General features: G+C 41.3%; 1 protein-coding gene across 1 annotated transcript in view; it reads right to left on the bottom strand.

The window, feature by feature from the left end:
• Positions 1-13,637, bottom strand: part of PCLO (piccolo presynaptic cytomatrix protein) — a 549,762-nt gene that overhangs the window by 205,600 nt on the left and 330,525 nt on the right. Inside the window, exon 9 of the mRNA XM_090041018.1 lies at positions 1,756-1,837. Within this exon, the coding sequence (XP_089897144.1) occupies positions 1,756-1,837 (82 nt within the window). The remainder of the gene's footprint in view (positions 1-1,755; positions 1,838-13,637) is intronic.

Below are 13,637 nucleotides of genomic sequence, written 5' to 3'. Positions count from 1 at the left end.
AACAATACAAAGTGATATTAAAAAAAAATACCGATTCTCATAAGGCAGGCATACTACACTGTTCTTTCACTTATTTTTGTGCGTGTCAAGCATCCTGCCATTTACTGGGTTATCACAGTAGCTGGGGGACCAGAGGCAGGATCAGAAGGGGTTAGTAAAAGGGAATTAAATGTAGACAGATTGCTCTGCTACTGCCTCACATCCTCCATGGTGATTTACACCTATGCACAGTACGTGTGAAATGTTGCTCTCAGAGTGACAAGTGGAACAGGGAGAATAGGCGGCATTTTATACTTGCTGTACACTAGTACCCACATCAGGCAGGGGAGAATCAGCCCCCCTGCAAAAAAGGAAATCATGACGCACTTATTTCTAGTTCCCTGTTATTATAATTCCTTCTATTCTGTGAGAAGAGAGCAGCTTAGATCGCAGTGTTATTCATCCCCCCCACAAGGCAAGAAATCCTGAGTAGAATTTCAAATAATTCCTAATGACTTTACTGGCCCAGGGCAGTACAAAGGATATGAACCATTTCTTTTAAGCTCTGCTTTGTAGGTTAGGATGCATCTACATAGCTGAACTTCATTGATGAGTGTTACAACTATTTTGCAGAAATTAAAGCCAAGAGAAAGGTGTATACTATAGAGAGATAATTAATGTAATGCCCTAAGGACAGGGTGGAGGATAGGGGTGGAAATGCATACAATTCTCTGCTAGAAGTACTGGGAAAACAACATGTAGTAATGCAAGGAAACACAATGCCACTTATTATTTAAAGCTGGAGGGAAAGTAGAAGTTGGAAATAAATAATTACTTTTACACAGTAGTGGATTTTGACATACACTGTTAAATTTTTATACTACTTAACAGAAACTGATTGTTCTGCAACAAAACCATGAAAGCTTGAATTATATGCCTCTGGCAGAAGACGAACAGCATATATCTCCAAAGAAAACATGCAATGTCAAATCAATACCTTCTCTTATAAAAATAAAGAGACTGAGAGAGTACAATTGCAAAAATACAAACAAGCCTAGTGCATACTCAATCTTGAAATCCATCACACACAAGAATTGCCTAAATCACCCATAGTACAACACATAACCCACTACAAAATAGCATAACTTCTTTCACTTGGTTTCTTTCACTCTTAATAAATATAAGCATGTATGTACGCATGTCGGCACGGAGATAAAGGGAACAAATCTAAAGTCTTGAAAAGTATCTAGATAGAGAAAACAGAATGGAAAACAATGATTTTATTATAGTTTCATAGCTTCATAGTTTTATGTTTGCTTCTTTTTTAACAATCTATATAGAGTACAAATTACACTACTTTTATAGAAGTCTAAAGGTGAGTTGGAGGACGAACCTTTATAGGAAGGACAGAAAGCCCTATTACATTCTGTAAATTTTTAGTTACTATACACCTTATCCATAGGCCCCTATTTGTTTCATCCCTATTCAGTTCCATAGACAATTTCCATATGAAGAGGATGGATATACAAAGAAAGAGACAGACATACACCCTCCCATTATATCAATCGCAACTGCTTACAATGTCCCCTCCCCCACCCTTAAAAAAAATTGCTGTGGCTGTGTTCATACATCACTGTTTCCTGTTATCATTAACAATATTGCAGAGGAATACTGAATTCACTTCCACCCATTGATGCCATTAGCATGCTACACAGCAAACATGCTAATATAACCAGGTGTCAATGTTTCCCCCTTTTTCCTTTCTTTCTTTTTTACCTGAAACGGTGTGATCCTTTGGGTCTCTCAGTATCTTGAGTCTTGCATGAGGGAAAATGTATTGAAGAGGCTTCCCATTTATCTGAGGAAAATATAATATACATGTCATTAAAAGGTGTGTCTCCCTATGCCTGAAGAAGGGTGTTGGCACCTGAAAGCTTGCAAAGTGCAATTTTTCCAATTATTTAGTTGGTCTAATAAAAGATATCACATCTACTTAAAGAACCTTGTCTGCCTATGTCCTTAGACCAACATGGCTATAACCAACAGCCTTTTTCTTTAAAAAAAAAGAGAGAGAAAGTAAAATCCTATTAAAAAATATTTGATTTGGGCAGATTAGGCAAACTTTTTTTTTTTCTTTGTGATTTAAATGGTCTCTAGGATTTAAACCATGTTTGTTAAAATTGGGGTATCTGAAGTAGGCAGGTAAGTGAAATTCTGGTTATTGTTTCCATATTACTATATCATATTGAGAATCATTTTAGTTCTCATACTTGGAATTGGGTATTTAGCACAAATAAAAAGTCTATAGCATTTTCTAATAGGTGTTTAACCATGAGGTTTGTGATGCACAAGGAGACAGCAAACTAAAATAAGCAATAGCCTGTGAAAGTTTTAGTTGGATGTATAAATGTTCACAAAGGACTGTTTTCGTCTCAGCAAAAACAAACATGTTGAGTCAGTTCAACATCTCAGATTATTTTAATATATCCTTTACCATAATAATGTATTGAAGTACAAGTTACTTGTTATGTAAACAGATCAGGGATCAGGACTCTCTCCATCTACAATCCAGTTTCTCTTTTGTGTAAACCTCATGCTCCTTTAATTAAATTAGTTAATTCTTTAAGGCCAAAATTTTCATAGAAAAATGCCCAACTTTCAAAGACAATCAGGACTGACAATCTTTACCCATTAGTAATAATTTATATTAAGTCTTGTGGCAGCCCCTATTTTGTGGATCTCCATTATGAGTCTGTACAGTTTGCACTACGGAGTGGTGTCCTCAAAACTACCAGGTTTAACAGATCCATAGCATCTGTGAGTACTGGATGCATAATGCACACTGACCAGTGAGCTATATATAGATACTCTTCACCTATCTCCATTGCAGGGTTTATGGGGAAAGATTACTGTGGTGCTAGACCTCAGATACACTCTTATTCCAATCTTTCCCCAAATTTATCTTCCAGAGGGAGAACAGCTCCCAGCCCATGTCCAACATGGTTTGTGAGACTGTACAGATATAGTTTAAGCAACATTTTAAGGCTAAAGTTATGGCTAAATTTTGCGGCTGTATCTTAAAATGACGACCAGCTTGCAAGAGCATTCCAGCCAGACTCACATACTCCTGGGTCAGCATTATTAAAAACAGATGATGTGCCACAAAGGTTAGCATCTGAGCTGTAAGCAGTTTCTGTAATTTATTTACTATTCATGAAGTATTTAGCACTTGAATGTTGCTTCATAGATCACAAAGGGCTTTACACAGAGAAGGATGAGTATTATGAAGCACCTACAGAAAAGCTAGGTGGTGTTTTCTCTACTGGATAGCCTAGGGATGGTGTTACAGGTTATCTTTAAAACATCATAGAGGCACTTAAAATGGGAGCATTCTCCTGTTAAAAGGGAGTTAACCCATGTTGAATACCCTCAAAACATATTAAAGTTATGCCAATTCAAGCAATGGTTGTCTTTTATTCATTTTACTCAGGTTGTTCCAGAGTATTATTAGTCTGTTCCAGGGAGATAAAACACTCTACTCTCATTCCTTCAGCACCCTGGGATACATCATTCCCAGCCCTTCATGGGCAAAATTGCAACCCAATTCAACTCGACTGCCCAGGGGGTGGTCTTATTCCCAAGCCAACACTCTCTCCCATCCCGCAGGGGGTGTGATCCCAGCCCACTCTGAGCACCCAAGTGCAGCTCACCAGCTTGCATCTTACTCTAGCACCCCTGTGCACTGGGCTGGCTGGCCATTGGTGCAAGGACAGTGATTAAAAAACCCCCACTTAACTGCTAATAAGCATAGGCAATTTGCTTTCACTGCTGGACTCTACACCCATCCTGCACTGCATCATGGCTGTTTCCCCTCCCCCCAGCTATTAATTTAAACTGAACCACTATTCACTTGAAATGGCTCTGTCAGTGCCCCCACCCTGTCCCTGCTAACCAGCCTACACAGCGAGTCCACGGGTCTCAGCTTTGTCCCAGCATGGCACGGAGCAAACTTGCTGGGTCTCAGCTCTGCCTCGGTGTGGTATGCCTGCAGCAAGCCTGCTGGGTCTCAGGTGTGCCCTGATGTGACTGTTAACCCAACTCTTGGCCCAGTGTGGCATAAAGCAAACATGCAGGGCCTCAGCGCTGCCCTTGTGTTGAGTGCTAACCAACCAACTGCCCCCAACCCAATCCCAATTAAGTGAAACACATGCACGGTTTGGGGCCTTTTTTCTTGTTGCTATTATTTTCACTCCTTTGTCTTTATTTCCTCATCCTGATCATTCACTTCATACAAGTTTTTTATCAAGACTTTTGCCCTCCTGCCCATGGCTCCAGCTGGCTCTTGCTGACTGCAGAGTGAGGGAAGCCACATGGTAGCTTCCCTGCCTCCAAGTCACATGCCACCTTCTGCCTCTTCTTCCACCCCAATGAGGGACTGGTGAGCAGGGCCCCTGTCCATGCCCTGCTCACCAGTCCATGTAGTGGCAAGTCATAGTGGTGCAGGTCGGAGATGGCATTCAGCTTTCGCCTGTGATTGTTCTAAAACTGTTCTAACTTTATGACTTAAAAATGTTTTAAAGGTGACTTGTAAGAGCACCCAAACTTCTGTCAACTCTGAACTATTATTAGTAGTATTAAAGTGGAATTTGAGGTTCCAACATATATCAGAGATTCTTGAACACTTTGCTGTACGCTCAGTCCCAAATCTTAAAATCTAAATAGGATACAATGACTAAGAATGAAACAAAGGTCAAGTGATGTAGTCAAGGTCACTCAGAAGGTCAATAGACAAGCTGTAATTTGAACCCACATCTCCTGTCTCTTATTCCAGTGCTCTATGCACTGAATGCAACTGCTGTAACAGAAATGTATTTCTGCTCCCATTTAAGTTCCACTGATTTTGATGGGAGCATTATTAGGCTCTATGAAGTGCTGGACAAGATATGTTATCCTGCTTTGCTTTGTGAAATGAGCTAAATAACCAGATTCAAACAAAATGCAGATTAGATCAGGGTTGGACCACAGGTTTTATAGGATACAAGCACTACAGAACAATTCAGAGACACTGTAAGTACTATAGACGGAATCTGTGGACTTATAATATAAATCTGTCATGACATTGGGTTTCACACAACTACAACTGTGTAAAGTAACAGGGATATTTAAAGACCACAAGCAGCCAGAACTTTTTGTTTTAATTATTACTAGCAAATATAGCACATAAAACATGATTAAAGAATCATGTTTGAAATAGAAGTTGGTTAATTAATGCTGTCTGAAACTATAAATGTAGGTTTATTCTACTGGATTTTTTTTAAAACTACAAAATATTTAAAAAAATCTACTGGATTATTTTTTAAAATACACAATGTAACAATATATGAAGCAGTGCTATAAACGGATAGGGGTAGATCCTTCACTAAAATAAAATGATATAACTCAATCTGTTTATCTAAAGTGACATCAAATTACCCTAAATCAGGGTAACATCAAATTACTTCATAAGCAGCACTTTATAATATAGTTTGTTTTACACTTATTCATAGGATCACTGCTTTTTTTAATAGATAATAATCTAGGAATCCACACCACCATATTCTATATTTACTCACTGACAAGTCAATCAGAGGAAATAGATGAGAGCTTTATTTATCTGCTGGTTTTCAAGAGCTCCACTTCCAGAATTTTATGATCATTATAAATCTTGGTGATTTGTAAGCTTATGAATGGAAGTATTAAGGTTTATTTGCAGCAGGAGCTCTATATTCCTGTTACTGTTGAAAGGAACCAATGCTTAAATTGAAGACGACATTAGGTTGTTGCCTGTTGAATAAAGTCTGGGAGGAAAGTGGCAGAAAAAATAAACACCAAAAAAATGTTGCTATAAGCAGATGCTACAAGTGAGATTGGTTGTGTCAGATCTGATTAGCAGGGGTGTTTCCACTTCACCTTGTGCATAGAAGTAAAGTATCTACATGGATTTAAGACAAAGCCTTTAAGAATTTAACTTGTTCACCTGTTCTCCCTCTGGCCATTTTTGTAGGCAAACTCCATTCACTTGCATCAGAACTGAATAACTAGGCTTCAGATCTGATGGTCCCTTCAGTCCCCCACAGTAAATGAATTACTCATTGGAGGCAATGAAATCCTGTCAGTGTAAATCTGACCTCTGTGAGAGGAGAAGCAGGTGCAGAGGAAATTTGCATTTCCCAAACCTAAATCCAGGTCACAGGACTGCAGCTGCGGCTGTGCTGCACCAGTCAGATGCGATATTGGCTCTGCTGGATAAACAAGGAATTTCTCAGCCATCTCTGAGCTGAGATCAGTGTTCAGAGAGTTCAGGGGACAGGCTTTCCCCCTGCTCTGCTCGTAATTCTCCAGTAAGGGTGGGATAATTTCTACCTTTACCAGTGCTCTCCAGTCATTCCTTGTATTACATTTCCAGCTGATTTTGACTTCAGATCACATTTTCAGCATAGTGCTTTGCAAGTCCTAGAGGACTGCATCCCAGTGAGTAACAGGGAAAATAAAGACAGAAGCGCTCCAGAAACTTTGGCTCTGGTTGCATGTTACAAGTTTGTAGTCAACAAATGCTGCTCTGAAAAGTGGAATTAATTCAGTGTTATCAAATAGCTGGGAACACGGGTAAACTTGCTGAGGCCTTCTGGAACTGTAAAACATGAACTCTGTTTAATAGGAACAGCCTTTCCTTCCTGTGTTATCTGGCATCTAGGCACTTTTCTCAGTGCATCTGAGATGGAGAGGGAGCCAGACAGAGTCCTATAGCATAAACAGGACAGGGCACTAAAGTTCCTCAGGGCTTTATTAAGTAAATGGATGGAAAATGCATATACAGAAATTCTTCCCTCAGTGGTTGCACCTTCCACCTTTGGAAGCCAATAACATTCTGTCCGACAAATTCAGAAGGCTGTGATCAGTTCCATGAAGCCTGACTGAGCTCTGTTTTTAATGATTTCACACCTCTTCCCCACCAATAATTGAGCCAGATGCTGCAGCCTTGACCTTTGCAGCCTGACGGTTGCGTAAGCTAATAGTTAAATGTGCAAAGATGGAGTTTGCAGCTGGAGGCCTGCCCTTACAATCTTGACAAAGGCATTTGCCTTCATGCTCCTCTGTCTAGAACTATCTCCAATGGATGACAAGGGTCATGGGATGTTTTGCCCCATCTACTAGGGAGTGTAACGTCTCTAGATTTGCATACACAAGGGTGGAATTTTTTTTCACTTAGGGGACAACCAAAATACAGCTTGTAATCAACTATTGAGTTATCTGCCCTTCGGAGATCTGCAGATGTTTTTCTATTGCTATACTTGTGCTCAAAGGGGATAACATAATCACTCCTACACTTCAATTCAGTAACTCAGGGTTGGATACAAGCTGAGCCTTCTATAGCAGTATACACAGGGAAATGAAATTCTGCTCTTGGCGCTCACTATGAATAAGGACTGACAGTATGACCGTTTGTCCCTGAGTTCTCCGATTCATTAAGAACCGTTGACTTCATCACTAGTTTTATCTGGGTCAGACACAGGAATCAGGCAAAGGAAGCAAAGGCAGAAGGCTATTTCTTACATGTGGGTACATCTACGTGTGCCATTAAGGCGACATGATAAATTCCAATGCAGTTTGTGCCAGTCAGCTTCTCCCAGGCACAGCATCTACATGTGTGCCCAGAACAGCAGTACTTTGAGCCAGGAGAGAGCAGCCCCAGGCTGGCAGAGAGCCCAGGGGGGTCAGCCTTGGGCTCTGGGTGGCAGTGTCAGGCAGCAGAGGGGCTGGCTGGGGAATGAGCATGCTAAAGTGCGGGGCTAGGCAGGAGGCAGCCCCCTGTACTTTAGTACCCTTATGTCCCAGCCAGCCCCTGTCACCATCTACATGTGGGTTTCAGCGGAGTTAAGTACTCTGCCATAAGATAGTACTGTCAGGGCAGAGTTAATTTACTACAGAGCTAATTAGTCAACTGCTGTAAAGTGCATGTGTAGATGCATCCTGTGTGTCCTTAAGCTAACACTGCAAAAGTAACCAATTTGGACTTTCATAGATTAGCTAATTTTGCCCCAATCAATATTGTTTTCTTTCTTTCTCTCGCTCTCTGTTTTATGGGAACTCTGAACAAAGATTTGGAGACTGTACATGGCAAAAGAAGTAATATTAAGGGATCTCAAAAGATGAGAGCCGTATTTTCCATGAAGGCAGTCCTGTGCATTTGAACACCCCTGACAATTTGCAAGTCTGGAAGGGAAGAATTTGAGAGAAACTCCAAAAAGCAAGCTCACAAAGTCTCCACTCCAGTTCAAGAAAGCAGTCCAGGTAGGGAGCCAATACTTTCCTAAATTGTTCATATTTAATAGTCCACATTTAATGTGGCATTGCATTGCATACTAGTCATCCTCTGTCATTTAGCACATACCATACTGCTCAGTGACTGAAAGGATGACTAATTGTTTGCTAAATTGCGTAAAGAAAAATCTCTTGACCTATAGTGAAGTGGTTGCTGATGATTCATCTCATAGTGGGGTAGATGATGAGATTTTCAATTAATCTAAAAATAGAAATGAAAAATTTGTCATCAGATTTCTAGAGAATTTATGAAGATAAAGGAGATTCAAGGGATCACTCAAAAGAAAAGCCTTTTCAATTTTAGTGTAATCTTGTTCAGAGTCTGAAAATTAAAAGTTAAACAATGGCTACAGCTATTGAACAACCATTTCATACCTTGCATGTCATGTGGAGCCTCTTGTATCTTCATCCCAAAAAACAGCCTCCCAGTTCTATTCCCTTTCCCTTGACCCTTGTGTCATTCAGCACCATTTTTCATCCTAGAAATGCTGCCCCAAAAAGGCTTGATTCAGATGTCATTCCAAAGGGGTTGGTTTAGCTCCAGGAATCAAAATGGAGCAGGCATTCCCCAAGGGGCTGAATTAATGGCCCTTGAAGCCTTGGTATTCAATGGGCAGTAGGAGGTCAGTTTTGGAAATGTGACTTGCATGCTACAATGGAAACGTGGCCCCATTAACATATAGAGCAATGGATGAATCCCTTTGTATGTATGTGTTCACATGTGTGAGAAAGAGTGCTAGAAAATAAAGTCTATGAGCAGGGTTTTGCCAACTGCCTACTTCTCCTTGATTTCCAGACATGATCACCCCACTATCCTATGCCAGCGCAGAAAGTAATTTCCTTCTCGAATCCTTCCTCAAAATCCATTTCCTGTCTTTCATTTTGCACTCATAACTATGCACAGAAAACTAACAGGAAATACAGGAAAAAATCTGGATTTTTTTGCTTTCTTCCAGGACAACATTCCTCTCAAGTACTGCACTTGAAGCCTTCTCAGGCTTTCATGTTTTTCTAACCCTTCTGTTTCTCATTCTCACACCTTGCGGTGTCCACACTCCTCCCTACATTTTTTGTATATTTCTTATATTATCTGTCTCAGGAGTGTCAAACTTCCCACAGGCCAGATGAGTGGCAAAGACCTGTCCAGAGGCCAGATCAGGCCTGCGGACTCTCCTGGCCTGCCCTTTCCAGGCCAGATCCGGTGCATGTGGTGCCTGCTCCAGGACTGCATCTCATGTGCAGCCTGCTTCAGGACCTGTACTGTATGTAGCACTGAGACGCTCTCTCCGAGCCACTCCCTCCAACATCGCGGACCACTGTAACGGGTATGTGTGTATCTATCTCCTTTCCCTCTCAGCGTTGCGACCCCCCACTCCCCTTCCCCCTTCCACATCCCTCCCATCCCCGGGCTTAGCTGGCTAACATTGTATGGTATGTAACCTAGTCGCATTCCCCTCCTCTCCCCCATCCCTCGATTGTTAGTCCCTCGCTCAGGCGCTTTGTATTTCCATCTCAACTTTGTCATCTTTTTCCTGGATTCCCCATCCAAAACATCTACTAATAAAAGTCAGTCTGTTCAGCATGGATCCAGAGTGCCTGGAACAGATGACATGTCTGACACAGTCTGGCAGGGATAGCACCACCTGTAGCATAGATCCCAGACCTGCCACATGTGGGGCACATCCCAGGCCCTGCCTATGGGGCTGATCCAGTGTGTTCTGCATGTGGCATCTGTGTCAACTAATACCCAGGGGCAGCTGAGGGCCAGGTGGCAGGTATGTTTGACACACCTGATCTATGTAGTAAAGGCTTTGTAGCCAAAGAGCTGCAAGTCAATGGTAGTCCTTCCTTTGATCAACAGGCTTAGGATCAGGCTTGAACTGCCATTATTACTGACAAATAAGTTGCCTCCTGGGCTACCTACAGACATTCAAAAAGCCTGAGGCGGAATTGATCTAAGTTATACATTTTTTGGTTAGTGGTGTAGTTTAGATCAGGAGCAAACAGAACACACATTCACACTTTGGGGAGGGGGAGGGGCAAATCTTATGCCAGGTTCCACCATTTTTAATCCAGTCTATGTGTGCTGAACTTCTGTTCACCTATAGCTGGTAAAAGTCTGTACAAGTCTCCAGTTTCCAGTCTGAACCTGGCCCAGGAAGCCTGTCTTCTTCCATGCCTTAAAGTACCTAGCATACTTATTAGAGCCAAACAAATAATGCATAAAGACAACAGCAAATAGAGATTTTAGGCCTGGTCACTGGCTGAAGTATCCAGTCCATCTGCCATGTCTCTGCATACTGCTGTGAAAAGTGGGATGAGTGGGGGGTCAATGGGGCTGGAGCAGATTAAATATTGAGTGGATTCAAACTGTACATTTTATCTTTTCAGGAAAGCAGTTTAGATTTATTCTATTGGGAGACAGACGGTAGCTGTTACGATCTGGAACTAAACTGCAATTTGATTAGATTTAAGAATGTTAAGTAACATCACGAGTGTTGCTATGGAAACTAACATATTTAATCATTTTATATTTCATCTATTATGCTATGTTGTAACAAGTCCATAGCAATTCAGGGCTGCTTCATAAAACTAGTCTAAAAGCCATGGGCCATGTCATGCACGCTAGAGAGGAATAATATATGTTAGCTTCATTGTATGGGGCCTGTAATGCACAGCCAAGCAATTCTAATTCCATGCAGCAGGGGTCATTCATACATGTAAAACTGGATGCTGTGGTATTTCAGTGCAGCAGGTGGGACTGGAAAATACCGGCATTTTTAATGCAGAAAAAAAGGGGACGAGAATTTTTTACTGGAAGAATAATAAGTTTCTAAACTCACTGATGTAAGCAGACTACCACTGCAAGTGAAAGCATTTCTACAGCTTCTTTGAGATCATTGGGAGGAATCAGGACTCCCTGTTGGATTTAATCTGGGTTGTATTTTAACTGGAAAACTGTCCTGCTGAGGAATCACAGGAAGGAGCTTGAGACAAACAGTCACAGGTGATAATCCTCATCTGATGATCAGGATGAAGAATGACATGTGGGAGAGCTGCAATGTTTTTATGCCTTCTGGGCAGATCTGGGCTTGCCAATATAGTAGTCAGACTGAATGAAATAATGTAATTCACTTCTTTTTTTCTCCCCAGCAAGAGGCAGAAGTGGTCACTATTAATTTATTTCCTTCTATTGTTCAATGTAGTAGTTTGGACATTAAATGAGAAACTGAAGGTTGAGATTTCTTAAAGTAACTTGTGAGTTTAAACACCACTCTTTCTAGGTGCCTGACATGGACACAGGGAAGAAGGGCTGGAAGGGACCTCATGAGTTCATCTAGTCCATTCCCCTGCTCGAGGTAGTATCATCCCTGACTAAATCATCTCAACCAAGTGTCTATCTGATCTTCTCTTGAAAATTTCCACGGATGGAGAATCCACAACTTCTCTAGGAAGTCTATTACAATACTTAACCACCTTGTAATAAGAACGTTCTTACTAATATCCAACCTAAAATTTCTTTGCTGCAGTTTGAGGCCATTGCTCCTAGTCAATGGCCCTAGTCTTTACTCCCTTACAGTCACAGAATATCGGTGCGTATCTCCATCTTCTTTATATGTTTCAGGTATCTGAACATCCTTACCAAATCCCCCACCATTGTTCTCCAGACTAAATAAACCTACTTCCATTTTTCCTCATAAGTCATGTTTACCAGGCCTCTAATCATTGCTGGTGTTTTTTCACTGGACTCCTTTGTCACACTCCAATCTGTCCACTTCTTTACTGAAGTGTGGGGCTCCAAACTGGACACAGTACTTGAGGTGAGGTCTCACCAGTACCAAACTGAATGAAAGAATCACATGCCTTGATGAATGAAAGAATCACATGCCTTGATGTGTGAGAGATACTCCTGTTGATACAAACCAGTATGCTGTTGGCTTTTTTTTTGCCCCACAACAAGAGTATGCTGTTTACTCATATTCATCTTATGGGCCACTGCAACCCCCAGTTCTTTATCTGCGGTGCTGCAGCTGAGCCAATCATTCCCCAGTCTGTATTTATGCATGCGGTTATTCCATCCCAAGTGCAGGAATTTGCGCTTTGCCTTACTGAATTTCTTCTGATCGATTACAGACCATTTCTTCATTTTATCCAGATCTACCCAACTTAGGGTCACTTGCAAATTTGTTAAGTCTGCACACAATCCCAATGTTCAAATCATTAATGAAGATGTTAAACAATACTGGAACAGGACAGGCCCCCGTCGAACCCCTTTGATACCTTCTCCCAATTAGAAATTGAGCAATTGATAATTACTCACTGAGCAAGCTGATCAAACCAGTTATGTATCTACCTTAAGGTACTTGAGCTTATTAATGAGAATATCATGGAAGACAATGTCAAAAGCCTTGCTAGTTGAGGTATATCACATCCACTGCTCTCTTTCCATCCACAGAGCCTATCACCTTATCATAAAAAGAAATCAGGTTGGTCAAGCATGACTTGATCTTGTTGAATCCACGCTGGCTGTTCCTGATAACTTTGTTCTTCTCTGTTCACAATAGATTTCTTGAGTTTCTGCTCCATGATCTTTCCAGGAATCAAGGTCATGCTGACTGCTTTGTAATTTTCCAGAACATCTTCCTTCCCTTTCACAGAAGTTTAGGGCTGGAAGGGACCTTGTGAGATCATCTGTGTGGGTGGGAAAGACCGCTGGGGTCAAATAACTGCAGCAGGTTGTGCGTCCAGTCTCCGTTTGAAGATCTCCAGGGTAGGTGTCTACACCACCCTCACTGGGAGTCTATTTCAGAGTCTGGTCACACGAACCATGAAGAAGTTCCTTATATCCAGTCTGAAACCTTCTTCTAGGAGTTTATGACTGTTGCTCCTGGTTTTCCCCTGGGGCACTTTGCTGAATACTTGTTCACCTAGTCCCTTATGCTCTCCCCTGATATATTTGTAAGCTGCCACCAGATCCCCCGTAAGTCTTCTCTGTTCTAGGCTAAACAGTCCCATAGCTGTCAGCCTTTTCTCTTTCTTAAAGGTGGGCCCTTTTCTTAACATCTAGTTCCTCACATATCCTCCATGATTCCTCAAAAAGCCAATGGCTCAGAAATTATGTCTTCTACTTTCTTCAATACCTTTAGGGTGCATCCCATCTAGCCCTGCTGACATGAAAACATAGAGGTTCTCTAAGTAATTTCTGATTTGTTCAACCATTACCCCCAGCTGTTTTCTCTTTCCCTATCCTTGCTGCAAACAGCTAGCTCACCTAATCTGTGAAAACTGGAGTTAAA

Source organism: Crocodylus siamensis, chromosome 4 (assembly GCF_052110815.1).
Source record: "Crocodylus siamensis isolate JL-2025a chromosome 4, ASM5211081v1, whole genome shotgun sequence".
Lineage (NCBI taxonomy): Eukaryota > Metazoa > Chordata > Crocodylia > Crocodylidae > Crocodylus > Crocodylus siamensis.
This window is presented reverse-complemented; position numbering and strand designations above follow the sequence as displayed.